The 20,310-nt window shown below is 57.0% G+C and overlaps 1 protein-coding gene across 1 annotated transcript; it reads left to right on the plus strand.

Annotated features, from left to right (window-relative positions):
* Positions 1-682: 682 nt before the first annotated feature.
* Snx33 (sorting nexin 33) lies at positions 683-13,451 on the plus strand. Its single transcript, XM_004872056.4, has 2 exons — positions 683-3,451; positions 8,653-13,451. Exons 1-2 carry the CDS (start codon positions 1,990-1,992, stop codon positions 8,904-8,906), a joined length of 1,716 nt encoding a protein of 571 aa, XP_004872113.1. The 5' UTR covers positions 683-1,989; the 3' UTR covers positions 8,907-13,451.
* Positions 13,452-20,310: the final 6,859 nt, after the last annotated feature.

Genomic DNA, 20,310 nt, shown 5'->3' on the forward strand with positions numbered 1-20,310 from the left:
TTTTTGGTACTAGGGATTTAACTCAGGACCTCGAGTTTGCCAGGTGGGTGCCATGCCACTGAACTACATCCCCACCCCCTGCCCAATTTTCTTAAATGAGCAAGATGGTTGGCCCGGGGATGTAGCTCAGTGGTGCTGCGCCTGCCTGGCAAGGGCAAGGCCCTGAGTTCAATCCCTGGTACCAAAATTTTTTTTTTAATTTTTAATTTTTTTGTTTTTTGAGACAGTATCTCACTATGTACTTCAGGCTGGCCTTGAACTCATTATGTGTAGCTCCAGGCTAGCCTAACTGGCAGCAATCCTGCCTTAGCCTCTCCAGTGCTGGGGTTACAGGCCTTTGCTGCTATGCCTGGCTCTTTTTTTAAATTTCTGAGACAAGTTCTCACTATGTAATTCAGGCTTGTCAGGAACCCACAGAGATCCTCATGCATCAGCCTCCAGAGTTCTGGGATTACGAGCTTGTGCCAGCATGCCCAACTTCATATTACACATTTTTGTAGCCCAGGGCCCAGAAGCTACTCTTTTAATGTTCTTGGGTGCGTGACTTAGGCTCTCGGGGTCACAGTCTGGGAGCTGAGGGGGAGGTGTAAGGGGGAAGGAGATAAGGTGGGGAGGGTTAGAGAGGGAGGGGTCCTGGCCTCCACAGCCGCGCGCGCCCTCAAACTCCCGGAGTTCTCCGCACTCGCGTCGAGGGCCGGGCCGGGGTGGTAGAGGCCTCCCCGGACCGCGGACCCCTGTGTCCGTGGGCGAGGAGCCCGGGTCCAAGAGCGCGGGACTCCGGCGGAGTGCAGGATCCCAGTCCTGCCCGACCGGGGCGGAGCCGCGTGCGCCCGGCCCGGGACCGCGGAAGTGCGAGTGGCGCTCCCTCCGCCCCCTCTCCTCACCGCTCACCTCCGCCCGCGTCCCCTCCTGCGGGACGCCACCTCCCGGAGTCGCCTTTCCTTTTTTTTTGTTTTTGTTTTGTTTTGTTTTGGAGTTTGCTGCCGGGCAGAGGGGCTGAGCGGCGGGGAGGTGGGACGCACGGACGGACGAGGGGACAGACGGCCGATCCTTTGCAGGGCGGGCGCGCTGGGGACCGGGTGGAGCGCTCCAGGACGGCGTCTGCCGGGCCCAACTCTGGACAGGGTCCCGGGACGCAGTCGGGGTCAGCTGCGGGCTCAGGATGCTGAAGAGTTAGGCAAACAACAGAGGCCATTGAGCGAGTGTCCCGGGGTCCCCCTCTGCTCCCGGGTGGGCGCAGGTCGGGCCTTGGGGGCCCACAGAGCCACTGCCGGTCGGGGTCGTGGAGTTGGCCTGTTGTGCAAACCTCGGCCCTTGTTTTCCCGGCCCAGCTCGTTGGGAGGCCGGACACATCCACCCTTGGAATTGATTCAGGAGGGTGCTGCTTTTCTCCTTGCTTCTCTTGAATTTTCTGGATTTTCGAAAACCCAGTGGCCCAGGAGGAGGAGGAGGAGGAGGAGGAGGAAGGAGGAAGGGCCCATCTGCAGAGGAATGCAAGAGCCTCCCCGAGCGGGAGCAGCCAGCGGGAGCCGGGAGCCAGCGGGAAGAAAGGCCCTGCCTGCGTTTCTGGGACGGCGGTTTGTTCCGAGGAAGCCTCCTCTGCCTTAGAACATTGTTCCGGTGGAAAGTATTGAATTCTTGCCCTCGCAGAGCTGGTTTCTCCGGGTCACTTGACTTTTCCATTGGGAGTGGGAGGAGGGAGAGACTCCCCCTTCCCAGGGCTGCCAAGAAAGGGAGGAAGACTATGGACAGAGCCCCACGTTCCTTGCCCACAGGCAATGCCGGGAGACCCCGCGGGGCAGTTCCTGGGTCATGGACACTGCTCTGAAGAAGGGGAGGCTGGACAGAGTCTGTGGATGCTGAGACCCTGCCGCAGGGGCCCCTGAGACGGCACTGTGTAATAGGCATCGAGCTGCTGGTGCATTTTTGGTCACCCTGGTCTAGAACACGGCCCTCTCCTTCCCATCTTTATCCACCAGCAGCACCACCATGGCGCTGAAAGGTCGAGCCCTGTATGACTTTCACAGCGAGACTGAGGGGGAAATCAGCATCCGGCAGGATGAGGACCTGGTAGTCTTCAGTGAGACCTCCCTGGATGGCTGGCTTCAGGGGCAGAACAGCCGTGGGGAGATGGGGCTGTTTCCTGCCTCCTATGTGGAGATCATCCGTCCTGGCATCGGTGCCAACCATGGTGACTACCCCAGCAGCCCTGCAGGGTCTCTGGGTACCCAGGTGAGCGCCTATGACAGCTTTAGCCCAGCCAGGAGTGGTGGGGGCAGTGGCTTCTTCTCGAACCCAGGCAGCTTCGAGGAGGACGATGATGATGACTGGGATGACTGGGATGATGGGTGTACGGTGGTGGAGGAGCCTCGGGGTGCTGGGCTGGGTACCAATGGGCACCCCCCACTCAACCTTTCCTACCCGGGTGCCTACCCCAGCCAGCACATGGCTCTCCGGCCCAAGCCACCCCTGGAGCGGCAAGACAGCCTGGCATCTGCCAAGCGGGGCAGCATGGTGGGCCGCAACCTTAACCGCTTTTCCTGCTTCGTGCGCTCTGGTGTGGAAGCCTTCATCCTTGGAGATGTGCCTATGATGGCCAAGATTGCCGAGACTTACTCCATCGAAATGGGCCCCCGCGGCCCCCAGTGGAAGGCCAACCCCCATCCATTTGCCTGCTCCGTGGAGGACCCCACCAAACAGACCAAGTTCAAAGGCATCAAAAGCTACATTTCCTATAAACTCACTCCCACCCACTCAGGCTCACCTGTCTACCGGCGCTACAAACACTTTGACTGGCTCTACAACCGCCTGCTGCACAAGTTCACGGTCATCTCTGTCCCCCACCTGCCTGAGAAGCAGGCCACTGGCCGCTTCGAGGAGGACTTCATCGAGAAACGCAAGCGGCGACTCATCCTCTGGATGGACCACATGACCAGCCACCCCGTGCTCTCTCAGTACGAGGGCTTCCAGCATTTCCTCAGCTGCCTGGACGACAAGCAGTGGAAGATGGGTAAGCGCCGTGCAGAGAAGGATGAGATGGTGGGCGCCAGCTTCCTGCTCACCTTACAGATCCCCACAGAGCACCAGGACCTGCAGGATGTGGAGGACCGTGTGGACACTTTCAAGGCCTTCAGCAAGAAGATGGATGACAGTGTTCTGCAGCTCAGCACTGTGGCATCGGAGCTCGTGCGCAAGCATGCCGGCGGATTCCGCAAAGACTTTCAGAAGCTGGGCAGTGCCTTCCAGGCCATCAGCCAGGCCTTCCAGATGGATCCTCCTTTCAGCTCCGAGGCCCTCAACAGTGCCATCTCGCACACAGGCCGGACCTACGAGACCGTGGGCGAGATGTTCGCCGAGCAGCCCAAGAATGACCTTTTCCACATGCTTGACATGCTGTCCCTCTACCAGGGCCTGCTCTCCAACTTCCCCGACATCATCCACCTGCAGAAAGGTAGGCCCCCAGCAGTCAGGGGATTTCCTGAGCTTGGTGCCTTGCCAGACCCAGGGATGGGGGTGGCCTTGGAGTGGGGCAGCTCACTGAGTCTGTCTTCAACTGTCATTCACTCAACAAACATGTTGGATATATACTCTGTGGCAGCTCTGTCTTCATGGAGCCCCACATTTGCCTGTTGGTCAGCTCACCCTTTTTCTGTCCCGTCTTGCTTACACTATCATGCATGGTATGAAGCTGAGTCCTGGGAACAAAGAGATGACCAGGCCCAGGCCCAGATAACAGGAGCACAGTGTGCAGCCTGTCTTCCCACTCCTCAGGCTCGGTGGCACTTCGGCCTCTCCAAGTCCTTCTCCACCCGACCCCTGAGCTCCTAACTGTGTGGGAGGATCCCTGTCCTCATTTTGCAGATGATGGAGCTGCAGGGAGGTACAGGGAGCTGTGGCCCAGCTGGGACTGTCTCTTCCTCCTGCCGCCTCCCAAAGGACACATCCACCTTGGCTGCCTCCCAGGCCCAGCCACGTTTTTGGTTTCCAGGGCCCTGTCTGTAGGGGAGGGACAGGATGGGCCCCTGCCTGTTACTGCTGGGTTGTGCAGGAGCTACCAGGGAAATGACTCACCGAGCTCACACAGGGTCATAGTCGGGCTGGGGAGCGGAACCAGGGGTCTGGGGCACTGCTTAGGTGGCCCAGCCTGTCCCCCTTCCCAAGCCTGGCTTCTCTTCTTGCCTGGGGTGTGAATCAGGAGCTGAACCTGGAGGTGGCAAAGTCCTGGGGACAGTGTGGCAGGGCAGATGTCAGGAGAGGTGTGGTCCTCCCTGGGGCTGCTGGTAACTCAGGAAGAATGGGGCCAAACCCTGAGGCCTGAGGTCAGGCCTGACTGGTGGGAGCTTGACTCTGGGTGGGGCGATGTAGGCTTCTATTGAGCCGGGGGACAGCTGCCTCTCCTTGCCCCTGGGTGCCAGGGGAGTCTGGGGAAGGTGGTGGGTCTCCTCACCAGCAGGGTGACTGTCAAAACACCCCTTGCCTCTCCTTCATGACCCCTTTCAGTTCCAAGAGACACAAGGCCTAAGTTCTAGCTGGGCTCTTCCCCAGTTCACCTGTGCCCTGAGAAGTGCCTCCCCTGCCCCTGCCTCAGTTTCCTATTTATGGAGCAAGAGAGGGGACCCCATGAGCTCTCAGGCCTTGGAGGGAAGGAGTGGGAGGGGACTGCAGTGACCCAGCAGCAGAATGGTGCCTTGGATCTTCGCTGGGCCCCACGGGGCAGGTGCCTTCATGGGCGGAAGTGGGCCTCACCTGCACCAGGCCTGGGAAAGCTGGTTTGACTAGCTCCTCTATGGTGTGTTTCTGTGTGGGCAGTCGGAGGCTGGGCCTGATGATGAAACAGCTGCCAGCATGGGGCCACTGGGCCAAGCTGGGTCGAAGCAGGGGCAGCAGGGTGACCCATGCCTGGGGCACCCAGGGCTCGAGGCTCACATCAAAGCCGCAAAGCAGAGAGATGGAGCTGAGGGAGGCTGTGTCTGGATCCCTGCCTGAGGTGTTTCTGGGAGCCAAGGCCACTGTCCCCTGGGATGGCCATGCAGCCTGAGGCAGAGGCTGGGCTGTACACCTTCCTCTGGAACCCCTGCACCCAGGTTCCCGTGGGCTTGCATTAGGTTCTAGAATCTGGCCTAGGGTCCATGGTGAGGAGGGAGGAGGGCTTGGAATTGTTTGAGGCAGATCTGAGCAGGCTTTGGGGACCTCAGCCAGAGAGGGTCCCATGCTGGGCCTATGGATGGAGACATTGGATCCTGGGTCTGTGCAGCCTATCTAGAACCCAGGCCAGCGGTCTCCCAAGAGAACAGCAATCATATAATTAACATCCAAGAGCCAGGCATGGTGGTGCATGCCTTGAATCTCAGCACTTGGGAGGCTGAGGCAGGAGGATCACCCTAAGTTGGAGGCCAACCTGGCTACATAGTAACCCTGTCCCAAAACAAACAGAAACATTCAAGCTGGGGCAGCTGGGGATGAAGAGGGCCCTGGTAACGGTTATCCTGAGACATCAAGGAGAAAGTGGCTGTTCCGGGTGAGCAGGGACTTGCCGTCCCCACCTGACAGCTAGCAAAGGCCAGGCTTAGTCCCCAGGGCATCCCAGCCCAGGAGGTCCGTGTGACCACCCAGTTTTACAGACAAGTGCACTGGAGTGGTTTCAGAAGCAGAGAAGGAAGGACCTGGAACCCAGTGTGTGTGGTTCCCTGGCCTGAGTTCTGTCCATTGTGTCAGGCAGTTGAGGGGCTCCTCAAGGGGTGGGCAGCTGGGGTAGATGTGCCAGCTGGGAAGGAGGCTCGGTGGGTGCTCCAGCATAGACCTGGCCAAGGGAAGGGCATTGCAGGACAGGGTCTTCTGGGGACAAACAGGTTCTGACCATCAGCTAACCTTTCCTCTGCTCTCTGAGGCTTTTATAAGCAGAGAACCATGCTGCCACAAGCCACGCCACTGCCACCTGAGTACATATGTGACCCCGAGGGGAGAAGCCTGGCACCCAGCTCCTGGCATCCCAAGCTCTGGGTCCCTGCAGGTGCAGTCCTCAGATGCTCCAGGAGGGCACTGTCACCGGAGTGGAAAACAGCTCTGTATGCTGTGAGCAGTGGTCAGGAGCATCACATGCAGTGCTGCCTGTCCCATGTTATAGCAGGGAGAACTGCAGCCCAGAAGGAGGAAGGGTTGCTGCAGGTGGCACAGTGGGGACCAAGGCTCAGGCCTCCTGCCCCCAACCTGGGGTAGGTGGTGACTTCCTTAAGTGGACAGAAGATGGTTTGAGGCTGGAGCCCGGGAACCTGTTGGGGACCAGGGGTTCTGTGGCTGGTGGCCCCAGCTCTCCTTCATTGCTGGGACCTGGATGCCAGGCTAGCAACGACCCTGGGTGGGAAACGTTAGCCTCAGCTGGTCCTGGTCCCAGAACTGAGTCACAGGGTGGGGAAGTGACAGCGGGGTGGGGCCTCTGCCTGTCCTCACCCCTGCAGCCTTTGCCCCCATCCCTGGCTCTTGCCTGAGTGAATACCGAGCCAGAGCCAATGCTCAGTAGGATCCTTCTTGCTTTTTGGGCCACTGTCAGCTTATCAACGAAAGGGCCTTTCCTTCCTCAAGGCCACGGGCAGGAAAAACCCTTTTGGGTACCGATCCACCCTCCCTGCACCCAGCCTCACACAGGCAGGTGGAATCCAGGTCCCTCTGTCTCCTTTTCAGGTTGGTTTCTCTGGCAGAAGCTTAACTTCAGTCTATTTATTCTGCTGTTGTTTTCCAGGCTTTTTTCCCCTCCCACTCTCTTTTTTCTTTCTTACCTTTTTTTGTGGTCCTGATTGAACCCAGGGCCTTTGCACTGGCTACATTCCGGCCCTTTAAATTTTTATTTTTTAAGAGTCTTGCTAAATTACTTAGGTTGGACCTAAACTTGTGATCCTCCTGCTTCGGCCTCCCAGTGTGGTGGGATTACATGTGTGCCCTATCATGCCCGGCTTCTGCTGCTATAGAGGGCCAGGTATCCCCAACTCAGGGGGCAAGAAGGAGCCCAGAGGCAAGTCCCTGCCCCTCAAGACCTCAGCTTCCCTTTCCAGCTGGGGGGAGGAAGCAGTGCCCTGGGGTGTCTCCAGCTCTGAATTCTCTACTTCACCCACCCTGGGCCTCTAGGTGATCCCAGGGCCAGGTTGTCAGCATGGAGCAGGAGCAGGGCCCTTAAGGAGGGTGACGGATAGGACTGCTGGGGCTGGGAGCTGAGGACTGCACATCTCTTTGTTCACTGTTGGGGCAGCCCAGAGACTCCAGACTGGTGAGCAGTTAGCCATGCAGTTGCTAACAGATAGGTGCTGCCCCTCCTAAAGGCATCCTGTTATGTCCAGCGTGGATGGAGAGCCATTGCCTGGCATGTATTAAGTGCTCAATAAACGCATTTTGGATGCATCTGACAATTTGTGTGACAGTAAAGAGAATGCCATCCTGAAGGGCCCCAAGAGCCCTCCTTGAAAGAGGAGCGTTGAAGTGTGGGTCCCAGTTGTGCTGTGTGTGTGCAGTGGGTACTGGAGAGCTCAGGGAAAGCACTGCGTTTCATACCCCTGCCCACCACCTTGGTCATGTTTGCACAGTTGATGGCCTCCTATTCCTAAAGGCGAAGTGCTGGGCACAGGCAGGCAGCCTCTTCTTCCTGCTAGCTTAAAGGCAGAATCAGTCAAGTGTCTTCTAATCCGAGCTGAATCCATTCATTTGTTATTCATTCAGATTCTTCCAGGTTGGGTTCCCTGCCCAGGTGGATCCCCCACTCATGTGCATCTATCACCTGGGTATGACCACAGCTTCCTCTGGTCCCCTGGGGCTGCTGGTTGTGGGAGGCACACCACGTGCTGCTTTAGAATCAGCAGAGTGACAAGTAGGTGGGGACCAGGGGACAGATGAGCCTGGGTGGCATTTTCCCAGGGGCCCTGTGGAGGCTCTGGTGTGGAAGCAGCACTTGATCTGGGCCTTGAATTATGAATGGGCATCCAGAGGGCAAAGGTCTGGAGGCAGGAAGGAGCCGGGAGGGTTTGATGACTGTGAGGTTGGAGTGGGCCGGGATGGGGCGGGGGGTGGACCTTGGTGTGCAGGATCTGGAAGGCAGGAGGGTGCCTAGCTTGGGGGGGTTATATTGGGGAGCTGTGGGACAGACTCTGGGGAGGGGGACAGTCAGAAGGCCAGGGATGGTGTCACCCATGGGATCTGTCGTGGGCCAGGCCTCTCTCCAGGAGGACAGGATAGGAGTGCATTAAGCTCACAGCCCAGGACAGGTGAGCAGAGAAGGCACAGGTCAAAAGGGAACCCAGGGGAGCTGGGGATACCTGAGGTTCCAGGAGCCTCCGGAGGCTGTGGGGGAACTGGAAGGGCTTCCTGGAGGAAGTGAGGCCAGGGTGGCATTGGACGGTGGTGCACTGGGGGTTGGGGAACTGCCCAATCCTGGAGTGACCCCACCTAGCAAGGCTGAGACTGCTCGGTGCAGCCTGCTGGCTGACGTGATGGAGACTGCAGTAGTAGAGGATGCCCTGGTAGACACAGCCAGGAGCCCCAGCCACGATCTGAGCTCAGGAGAGGTCTGGTGGCTCCAATGCAATGTCATCCACCCTTAGGGTGCTCCAGGTGCAGGTGGGGGGTGAAGGCCAAGCTCCCTCCTCTCACCTGCCTGTCCTTGCCCACCAGGCGCCTTTGCCAAGGTGAAGGAGAGCCAGCGCATGAGCGACGAGGGCCGAATGGTGCAGGATGAGGCAGATGGCATCCGCAGGCGCTGCCGAGTGGTGGGCTTCGCTCTGCAGGCTGAGATGAGCCACTTCCACCAGCGCCGTGAGCTCGACTTCCAGCACATGATGCAGAGCTACCTGCGCCAGCAGATCCTCTTCTACCAGCGTGTGGCCCAGCAGTTGGAGAAGGCCCTGCGCATGTATGACCACCTCTGACCTTGTGGGCCCCACCAAGGCCTGGTCACGGTGCGGCCGGAGCTTGGCGGGGGCAAGGTGGGCAGGAAAAGGGGCTTTGGAGGCATCCCAGCCAACCTGCTTTGAGACAGCAGAGTAGGGCCAGGCTGCCCTCACCACCCCTGTTCACTCAGTGTCACCATGGTCCTGGGCCAGTTGTTGTGCACCTGGGCTGGTGCCTGTCCCAGGGGATGGCAAGGGTCAGATACAAAATCAGGCAAAGGAAATACAGTGTGACGGGTGGCTGAGTAAGGGGCTCCTGTAAGCTCCCAGATGGGTCCAAGCCCCCTATCGGCCAGAGTAGGCAATGTTCCAGCAGAATGTCTTGATGAGATGAGTGACAAGGACCTGCCAGACAGCAAATGGGAAGAAGAACTTTTGAGGAGAGGATTCATGTGGGGTCTTCTCTCCCTTACCTTTCCCAAGCATGTTTGGTGTCCTCTCCATAGGGACTCTGGCCTGGTGGCAGAGGGAAGGGATGGTCCTTGCTTCTTGTCCTGCCTTTCCCTGCCCCACCCTGTCCCCTGCAGGAAGGGCTGCAGGGCAACTGCCTGCAGGCCTCTGCCTCCCCTCCCCTCCCCTGCTGTGCCCCCGCATTCTCTTGCTTGGTTGCCAGGCAGCATCCTTCCCCCTGGGCTTGGGGTGCAGGACAAGCCACAGACCAGAGGCCCTGGTGGCGCTTTCCTGGAGGGGACACCCTCAAGTTATGGGATATTTGAGTTCCCCAGCAGTAACTGCCTTGCTCCAAGCCAGCCCAGACCCCAGCTCCCAGGGGCCTTGGCCATGGAGGTGTCATCTTCCAGAATCCTTCCTGTTGCACTGTGGGAGCCCAGGAGAGAGCCAGGGATTCCAGTTCCCAGCCCTTGGAAGCTCCTGGTCACCTCTGCTGTTTCCAGCCTATGTTTACGTCCGCCGCCTCTCCTGGGCCAGGGCATGGCCAAGCAGCAGCTGGGAGGACAGTGATTGTCACCTCTGCCCCTAGGAGGTCTTGGTTTGCTCCTAGCTGCTGCTGCTTGAATTTTTCTCTTTTTTTTTCTTTGTAAACCTTCCACTATAAGATGACAAGAGCACAACCTCTTCTGTGTGGATCCTGGGAGGGCTGAGGGTGGGGAAGGCTGGACTCCAAATTGACCCCCAGAGCCACTAGACGAGATTTGGCAGTCACGGTAGGTCAGGTCATTTTTTCCACAGACCCTCAACAGGTAGGGGATGAGGAGCTAGTGGGAGGAGCTAGAGGTGGCCCAGACCCTGGATAGTCTGTACAGCTGGGAAGATAAGTTCAGTCCATGCAGGCTTCCACTGTGCTGCTCCCGGTGCCCTGAGGGTTGTGGGAAGGAGGAATGGGAGGCCACGCCTAGGACACTCCTGGGTACTTTCTGTCCCTCCCCCATCATCCTTGCTCTGCAGTGGGTCTATGCTGGAAACTAAAGAGGCACTGCAGCTGGGCCCTTGTGGGGTACGTGGTCCAGGTGGGTAGGAGCTGTGCCTCTGGCACTGCAGAGGTAAGCAGAGTAGACACAGTCATCTTCCAGTGGCCATGGGGTTGGAGATGGGCTGGGCGCCTCTCAGCATCAGGGCTGCCCAGGGAGGCCTTGCCAGGCCAGGACTGGGCAGCGAGAGATGGGCACAGGCCCTGCTCTTCAGGGCAGAATGTCCTCACAGGAACTTCTGGAATGGGTCCCCTGGCCCTAGGTCAACATTAGGTCAGATTTGGGACTTTTTGAGGAATTTTCCCCTCTCCTTTCTCCTTCCTTTATTTTTTGGCCCATCTGCGGAGCTAACGTCTGCCCTAACTCTGCTCAGCTGTGTCATCTGCAGAGTGCAGCTGAGTGTGGGAGGGACAGGATCTCCTTCCCGAGGCAACCTGGAAGGTCCCCTGTTAGTCACCTGCCCTGGGGAGCTGTCACCCTCTCGTGTCCCTCTGAGAGGGCCACTTCCTGTGCCTGTGTCCTCAAGATCAGTGATTGGGAAGGGGTTGGACCTTGGAGAAGAAACAGGAAGTGGAGGCTTGGGATAGGTCAGGCATCCTGAGGTCCCTGGGTGGGGAAAGGTGTGTGGGGTGAGGAGTGGGGCATCATGGCCCTTCTGTCTTCTGAGTGGGTTGGGATGTTGGGGAATCTGGAGTTGTTCTGGGCTGGCCAGAACCCCTCTCAGCAGGAGACTGGGGAACCAGTATCGGAGGAGGGGACACGCTGGTAGTAGCAGGGCTTGCTGGCCTTAGTCACATGCCGGCAGCTGTTTCAGGCTGAGCTGGGCCCAGCTGCCTGCAGTTTCCTCCTTCGCTTTGCTCTGAGTGGGGTAGAAGACAAGGCTTCTTTTTCTGTCCTTGGTGGCTACTAGGACCTGGGTGGGGATGAGGGGCCCCTGATTCCCCAATCCTGGCTGGCCAAGGAAACAGAGTCTGCTGTGTGGCCTCATGTGGGGTGAGGATGAAGTAGACCTTGGATCCTATGTCCCATAGCCCTGGACACAGGAGAACTGGGAACCCTGTAATACTGTGGCACCAGCTGGAGCAGAGCCAGGCCTGGAAGACCCTGATGGTCCTGGCAGCACTGTGACAGAGCCCCATGGTCATCCACACAGTCCTGCTGCTTGCCCAGCAGCCACAGCTGGCCATGTGCGCGCGCGCGCACACACACACACACACACCCATGTGCTCACGAGTTGCACCCAGCCACACTGCCACACAAGCATAGACATGGCCACATATGTGCTGCTGTCACTCAAGGTCTGCCTCAGCCACGTTGCCATGCACATCACCTCAGCCTTACTCAGTGTCATACATACTCAGCCATACACCAAGTCAGGTACGCATACAGAACAGGTGTCATGCAAGCATGGCTGCCCCTGAGCTGCACCCGTCACCTCCCAGGTCCTTAGTCCAGCTCACCAGAGATTCCACAGGACTTGGAGGGACAAGCAGCCCCCAGGGGGGAGGTGTCCCCAAGGGGAGGAAAGGAAGCCACAATAGCCCTGGGTCACAATCCGAGAGGCCTGGTGTGTTGTCAGGTGAACGGACAATGCCAAGTCCAACTCCTCACTGCACAGCCAGCGCCTCTGAGGTCTAGTGATCACAGGGCCCACCACCTCACCCACCAGGTGGGGGACACTCCAGGGCCAGCTCCAGCTCCAGGCGGGCTCTGTGGCCTGGCCCTGCCCTCCCTGGGCCTATTCCTGGGCCAGGCTGCTGGGAGGCCCCTGGCTGTGTCCACCCCACAGAGCTCCAGGCTTTGCCATCTTTCCAGCCCCGGTTGAGCTGTGCTGTATCTGCAAGGCAGGAACAGGATATGGTAGGCGGACCCAGGCTGGGCGGGAGGGACATTCCTGTGTTGTGTCCTCCCAAGCATGTGAGGACCAGGCCCGCCCCGCCTGCCTGCCTGCTGAGTCAGGCCTCCGGGAGCTAAGCCTGCACACCCCCACCCTCTTCGACCTGCTCCCCACCACTTGACCCAGAGCCTCTTGAGAGTCAGGAGACAGTGCTGGCCGGAAGATCCTGGGGACAAGTGGAAGTGCACCTCCCCCAGTGGAGCTTGGAGCTCTGAAGGGCTGATTGGGAAACCCAGCCCCCTGGAGTGAGCACACTCCTTTTTCTTTTGGTTTGATTAGCCAACCCCAGTGAAGACCAGGCTAAAAAACAGTTCCGGCTGGGGATTTAGCTCAGTGGTTCCTCCTGCTTCACTTCGCAAGTGCAAGGACAAAAAAACAACAACAACAACAAAAAGCAGTTCCTCCCATAGCTGTGGCTTACTTGGTTTGCATGCCAGCCTGGGTGACATCTCAGTTCCATTTCACAGACAAAAAGACTGAGGCTTGGCCAGGGAGGGTGAGAGTTACCTAGGATCCCACAGCAAGGCCAGGCAGTGCTGGACTGGAACCCAGTTCTCTGGCTTCATTCCAGAGTTTGAACTGATGAAGTTGCTTAGGTCCAAGGGAAGAGGGGGTAGCAGATCTCTGCTTCAGAGGGGAAAGTGGCAGGCTGGAGAGCCAACTGCTGAAAGGTGAGGGGGCTTGAAGTGCCTGAGGATGGGGTGAGTCTGGCAGCCTCACAGAGACAAAGTCTGAAGGCAGCTCAGCATGTGAATCCAGCTCTGTTTGCAAAAGAACCTGTGTGAGGAGCCTAACTTCATTTTCCCAGTCCTCCCTGGATTTCTTTCCATTCACCCACAAGGTAGAAAAGTCATCACTAATGATTCGGGAGCCCTGCCTTCAGGCCTCTATCTGAGTTTTGGGGATAGCACATTTGAAGACTTTGGGCAAGACCCCAGCACTTTTGTTCATTGATTCATTCAAGACACTAGGTAGCCTGGGCCTTGAACTCACTGTGTAACCCAGACTGGCCTCGAACTCTCCATCTTCTTGCCTCAGCCTCCCGAGTGCTGGGTTTACAGGTGTGCACCGCCACGCTGGCAGAGGTTTACACACTGAAGCCCACATATTCAACTGTAACTGTACACTACATTAAAGAGTTTGGTTTACTACTTGAAGAATCTTGTCATATAAATATTTAATTAAAAGTTATTATTTTTGGTGTTGCCTTTTTTTTCAGAGCTGGGAATCAAACCCAGGGCAAACACTCCTCCACCAAGCTACATTCCTAGCCTGCTTTTCTTCTCTTTTATTTATTTTGTTTGTTTGTTTTTTGAGACAGTGACTCACTGTGTAGCCCAGGCTGGCCTTGAACTTGTGGCAGTCCTCCTGCTTTAGTCTCCCAAGTGCTAGGATTCCAGGTGTGTGCCACCACACCTGGCTCTTTTCTTTCTTTCTCCTTCCTTTTCTTTTGGTGCTCTGCTCTCCAGCACCTGGCCCTGGCGCCACGCATTTATCTAGGTTGCTTCCTACAGAGGGTCCCCCAGCCCTGGGTCCCTGGCCCTGTAGTCCAGGCCAGCACTGGACCCTTGGATCCTTCTCACTTGCACCTGCCTCCCCTGCCTGCTCTCATTGCCCATTCTGAGGCCCTGAGAAAAAGGTTTAGCTTTCTCTGCTCCTGGCCTGCCGGGCTCCTTTGTGGCGTCCAGACCAAGGGCTGGTAAGGCTCCCTTCCGTGGCCTCTGTCCCCTATGGCTGTGGTCCTCATTCTACAGCTCCTGCCTCCTAGCCAAGTGCAGGGAGATGTCCCATGGCTGGTTAGATGCTCCAGCTGGTTAGATGCCCTAGGTAGCCTGAGTCATAAGGACCTGGCTGCTTCCTCAAGGTCTACCTGGGAAGAGGACAGAAGTCCCAATGCCTGGGTTTTCCAGCCTCTTGGGGCTTCTCCCCTCTCCCAGTGTAGCTCATGGTGGATATGGGGTGCCCATTATTTCTTAGCCACCCTGTGTGCAAGAGATTATCAGCATCATTTTGCAGACCAGGAGCCGGGGCCCAGCAACGGAGGTGCTGGAGCAGCAGAGGCAGGGGGTGAGATGGTCCCCAGGCCCAGGCCACTTGTGCTGAGGGGCAAATGGCCTGGAACAGGGGTTGGCTGGGTCGCTTAGGTTCCTGGAGCCTCTTCTTGGCTGGCCTTCCCCTTGCTACCATGGGAAGTGCTCTGGGTGAGTATATAAGGCTCACCCTGTGGCCCTGCTGTCCCCCCTCAGTCCCTCTCCCTCCACCCCAAGAGTTAGGACAGCAGGGTGTCAGAACCAAGCACAAATCCCATCCAATGAGTTCTTGCTGTCAATCGATCCAGGGACATTAACTGCATTGAGCTTCTGTTTTCTGTTTATAGCACAGTGTGCCAGACTACAAGGAGGGTTTCAGACAGAACACGTCAGCCAGCAGCACTGTGCAGCCAGGCCTCCACAAGGAGTGGCCAGGATGCCAGCCTCTGGCAGAACAGAGTAGAGAGGTGGGACCCGGAATCCTGGTACCCCACCTCACAGGGAGGACCATGGACTGAGCAAGCCATGGAGGCCACAGGTGGCCACTGGCAAAGTGAGACCAAGCCCCTGCAGCCCCCAGACCTTGGGTCCTGCCTGGGTTGTCACACTGTCCCCATGGGGCAAAGCCTCCCCAGGAGCCTCCTGTCTCTTATGGCATTTGATGGTCCAGGGGGAGGGGCCACAGGGCCATGGCTATCATACACACACCAGTGCACATGGCAGCATGCTCCAGGTACACCCCAAGCCCTCCACTTGGCCAGGCCAGTACCTGCTGTGGCCAGGGGTGCCTTAGTCTGAGCCCTACTTTCCAGTGATGGTCGTCATGATTACGAAGGGCCTCGAATTCACCTCATGGGCTGTCATGTCCCAGTGTGCCACGTCTTCAAAGCCACAAAGGCCAGAAAGGGTGGGTGGCCCCAACGGCACAGCATCAGGTGGTTTTCAGTCTTCCTCAGTGCCAGCCTGGGGTTCTGTGCCCACTGTGAGCTCTGTCATTGCCCTTGGTGGTCTGGGAGTCAGAGCCCCTCGTGCCAGCATTCTCTGAAGATGGTGGCCCAGGGCTCTGAGTCACTCTTTGGAGCTTGGGCAGCTGCCCTGTGCAGGCTGGGACTGAAGTCTGCCTGCCTGAGAGCTGAGCCTTTTCCATCTCTCCAGTTGCCTTTCAGAGGCTGTTGGGCTGGCCTGGGCTGGGCCCTGGTCCACAGGGGAGGTGGGGAACAGGTGGCAGATACTGGGGGAGGTGGCTGTGCTTTCACATCAGCAGGTGTGTGGCCCACAGAGAGCACTGAGCAAATATTCACGGAGTGATGATTTCCTGCCTGGCCTCAGTGTGGGAATGAGACCTACCATGGGTAGGCCAGTGGCAGGAAGGCTGGGCAGTGGGCTCAGGCAGGGCAGCATGCTTGTCAGTAAGCATTGTCAGGAGCCTCCTTTCTCCAGGGGCCAACGTGGGGCAGTGAGGGAGCAGGGAAAGGCTGAGCTGGGGGGAGGAGGGTCCAGGTTCCAGTGGGGCAGGCAGGAGTGGGGTGACAGTGATAGGGCCTGTGCTTGGCCAGTGGGAGCCAGAGGGACCTACACTCACGTGCTAATCAATCCCCATCTCCCGCCGGGGTCGATTCCAGGCTCCTCCCTCGGCCCATGGGCACCTTTCTGATCCCACCTGGATGCCTCTCCCCTTTGCTCTTGGGACCTGGGACTCACCTGTCTCTTGCTGTCCTCTCTTCTGGGCCTGCTAACACCTCAGGCCCTTTGCATTTGCTGTCCCCTGTCTGGAATGTTATTCCACTCAAGTAGTGTGCAATTTGGACCTCAGTGAATTCAAGTTGCTGCTTAAATGTCACCTCCTCCGAGAAGCCTTCCCTGACCACCCCATCTATGGAGTCCTCCTGGTCCCTCCATCCCCTTACACTGCCTTCTTTATTTCACTTAATGCCAACTGGCAATTATATACTTGTGTGTATTTCACTTATGGAAAACTTCACACATGTGCAAAACCAGAAACTCATACAATGGGTCCCCATGTGCCCACCCCTCAGTCTCAACAGTGATCAATATTGGGGAGGTATTTTGTTTATTTTTTTGTTTTTGGTACTGGGGATCGAACTCTGGACTTTTGGCTTTCGAGGCAGGCTGTGCCACCACTGTGCTAAACCCCTGGCCTGGGCTGGTATTTTAATCAATCAATTAATTAATTTGTAGGACTGCAATCCCAGGCCCAGGCCCTTTACACTTAGCTATATCTCCAGACCTATTTATTTATTTATTTATTTATTTATTTATTTATTTATTGGTGCTGGGGATCGAACTCGGTACCTTCTGCTTGCGAGGCAGGCAGCGGAACCACTGAGCTAAATCCCCGACCCTTTATTTTTAATTGTTGAGATAAGGTCTCACTAAATCACTAAGTTAGCCAGCCTGGGCTTGAACTTTCCATCTTCCTGCCTCAGCCTCCCAGGCTCAGACTCCTGCCTCAGCTTTCTAGAGCACTGGGATTACAAGTGTGCTTTGGCCAGTGTTTTAATCCCCCTCCATCCCTTGCCTTCCAGCGAACTCCACACATCCCGTAATCTGCAGACCGGTGCAAAGGTTATTATTTTAACTGTATCTCTTTCTGGCCTGTCTCCCCGAGGGGATGCTGCCTCAGGGGAGCTGGTGTCACATCCAGCACAGGCTTATTGAAAGTGACTCCAGACATCTTTGACCCTGGGGACGGGCCATGCACAGGTTCAGGTTTGCATACGCCCACCTACTGCTGTGTCAGTGAGAGTCTGCACACGGTGGCCCCATGATTGCATGTGGGTGTGCATGTGTGTATTACATTGAAGCTGGTGGTTGAGTGCACGCCTCGCCCCTGATGTCATCTCCCACACCCCCAGGACCCATGACTCACTGCCAGCCAGGCACGGCCCAGCTCAGTCCTCTCCAGCCCTGAGAGTCCCTCCTTGTCCTGTCCTTACATGGCTGTCCCCACCGGTAGTGTATGCAATCCCTTGGCTCCTGGCACCGAGGCCCAGCCTAACTGGCCAGCATTGCTGGACACGGAGTGGGGTATGTTTGTGTGAGGGGATAGCTTGGAAGACAGAACCCTGAGACAGGGTTGTATGGTCTGACTCCATCCAGCTCAGCTACTAACTTACTGTGTGAGCTTGGGTTGGTCCCTGTCTTCCGTCTCAGGTCCTGGTCTTAGAGGTCAAGGGGCCTTCAGTTGGTGCACCTGAAAAATCTGCTGTGCGGTGTGTCTTCTAACCACCCGGGTACCTGGCTAAATGCAGCCTGACTCAGCCTCTGGGGCAGAGCCCAAGTCTTCATTTCCTTTTTTTTTTTTTGTCCCGGTGGTCCTGGGGGTGGAACCCAGGGCCTCATGCATGCCAGGCAAGCACTCTGCCATGGAGTCACAACCCAGCCCAATCCTTCATTCCCAATAGGCTCCTGAGCAATACTGGTGCTGCTGGCCCTGCCCCCCACTTTGAGCCTCAAAGATTTAAACAACCCACTCATTTGAACCTTCAGGACCCAGAAATGGTCAGGAGGGCGCCTTGGGATGAGCTTGGGCTCTGGGGTAACAGAGCCAGCAGTTCTCAGGTTGGGGAAAAGGGGTGCTCCTCCTTTTGAGTAGAAAAGTCCATTCTTGGCTACTGGGCAGATAATCCAGGGGTTGCTCCTGTCTGTGTAGGGGCCCCGGTGGGATCTGAAATGTGAAGGAAAACAGTACAACCCACTAATTATCCTGGTAGCCACAAGTGGTGACGCCCTTTATGAGAACAGCAGCCATCAGTTAAATACTATAATTCCAAGGATACAACATTACCATACGGTCGTTAAGCATGCTCAGGTCCAGCTGGTGTGTGGTCACCCTTTCTAAGGACAGAAGGAAGCAGAGGCAGCTTCCCCTCGCTGGCCAGCTCATACCGCTGGGTGAAGGTGCACATCATGGCTTGGCAGTGACTCCTTGGAGTGTCTGGGACTCTTTAGGAAGGGCTGGATGGGTCCTGTCTGCATCTCCTACAGCATGCTTGGCACAAAATAGCCTGCCAATGTTGAATAATCTTAGTGGTAACTGCACAGGGGTATCACTGATCTGAGAAGACCTTGGCAAGATGGGACAAGAGTCCAGTGGGTCTGGTTCTCTCTTAGTTCCCCCACTTACTAGGGTTCCTTCCTGTGTGACCAGGACAGGGAGACCCCACCAGAGAACTCTGGAGGTCCCAGGTACCCCACTCCTTTAAGACCCAGAGTCTTCCAGGACCAGAGGAAAATGCTGGCAGCCCTGGCATTTCCCATTAGCAGAGGTAGCGTGGGGGAGAGGGAAGCACTTCTTGGATTCCTATTGGACAATGAATGTTCCAGTTCAGTGGGTTCCACAGCTGTCATGGCAACCCCATTTAAAGGGCCAGCTTCTAGAAGGGCTCAAAGGGAGCCCCTTGTGAGCAACTAAGAGTTTAATAAGTTTAGTGTGGACACCAGGAAACCAGGGATCTGTGCCCCTCTAGCAATCCCTGTACCTGTGGGTTCACTTTCTAGCTCTGCTAAGGTCAGTGTGGGTCCCCTAATGGGCAGGGCGTTGTCCTGGCCCCCTTAGCTCTGTGCAAGGGCAGAGACAAGGCATACGAAATTCTGAAGTTGGTGGGCAGCTGCACACATGTGAATGTACTGTGTGGGTGGTACTAGCCTATGCCACAGGTTGAATATTGTGTGTGAAGCTACTTTCCCATGCACGTCTGTGTCGACAAGTGTGCAGCATGGTTTATATGTATATGAAGCAGAGGCAAAGACCCTCCCGGAGTTCCTAAACACGTGTACCTGGTGTGGCTCCTGTCTCTAGCTCCTTCTAGGAAGAAGGCTCCTTCTACTCCTACCTAGGAAGGGGGTAGTATTATTTCATAGCGTAGAGGGCAGCCTTCTTAAGCTTTGGGGATGTAATGAACAGGCAAAGGCTTTACCTAAACCAGGTCCCATGCCATGCTGTGTTCCCAGCTCCTGTATGCCAGGGAAAAACCCTCTCCCAGGCCCTGGTGAGGCTGCTGCCATGAACCCTGGGTGCCAGCCCACTGTCCAGCCCAGGCCCAGAGCAGCGGAGCTGTGTTAGTCCGTGCCAGCTCCTTGGGGGCAGGGCTGCTGGCTGTGAACAGAGTGGGTGTCATCAGCCCTCTGAGGAAATCAGACCCAGGCCAGATCCTGCCCGGTGGGTCTGTCACCCCCAGCTTGGCTTATACTTCCAGGGAAACTGGCCGCTTTGGGCTCTGGGTGGAGCCTGGCCTCAGATATCAAGACCTTGAGGACCCAGCCCTGATCTCCCACATGGGGAGGGGAGGCATGGGTGGTGGTGTGCATACATCCTCGGCAGGATCTGCCTAGCCTGGGGTGCCAGAGAGACCAGGGTTATTCTGCCAGCTCAGGGTGCAGAGGGTTCTCTGGGTGCCTGGCCACTCTCCTTAGGAGGCAGTGCTTTTTGGGGTGGCAAGAAGAGCCTCATAGGGGTTAGGGTCCTGTCTACCCTGATGCTACCTTGCTGTGTGACTGTAGCCAATCCTCTGACCCTCTCTGGTTTTGTCTCCTCTTGGTCTTCTGAGGCCCTTTCCACCATGATATACTTGGTTCTGGGTTTCCTGTCCAAGCTCCTGGGAATGGAGAACCAGACGGTGGACGCTGAGATGTGGCGGCCACATGGGGAGGGCGTCCCAGGGGCAGGACAGAGACGGCAGGAGTCCCACCTCTGGCCCTCCGGACTCCTGGCTCCAATGTTACAGATGCCAGCTACAGGAAGAGGTCACCTTGGTCCCCAGATGCAGGTCAGCTGGCGCTTTCTTGGATCCCCAGTGTGTTGGGATCCACCTCTAATCACACGACAGGGTGTCCAGCTGGGTACAGCGACCTCTGGTTTTTCTGGGTTCTTTTTGCTTCCTCTGCTTTTTTTTTTTTTTGTGGTGCTGGGAGAGCAGCCCCTACATCCGCCCTCTGCACTAACATCCCCACCCTGAAGCCCCCACTGCTCTCACCTTGCAGCTACACAAGAAGCAAGTGGAAGAGAC

Source organism: Heterocephalus glaber, unplaced genomic scaffold (genome assembly GCF_053883595.1).
Source record: "Heterocephalus glaber isolate CG9 unplaced genomic scaffold, H.glaber_assembly_v1.0 deba00001140, whole genome shotgun sequence".
Classification (NCBI taxonomy): Eukaryota; Metazoa; Chordata; class Mammalia; order Rodentia; family Bathyergidae; genus Heterocephalus; species Heterocephalus glaber.

Coding starts and splice junctions, on each gene's coding strand:
- Snx33 (XM_004872056.4), top strand. CDS start 1,990: ATGGCGCTGAAAGGTCGAGCCCTGTATGACTTTCACAGCGAGACTGAG. Junction 3,452..8,652: donor CATCATCCACCTGCAGAAAG/GTAGGCCCCCAG, acceptor CTTGCCCACCAG/GCGCCTTTGCCAAGGTGAAG.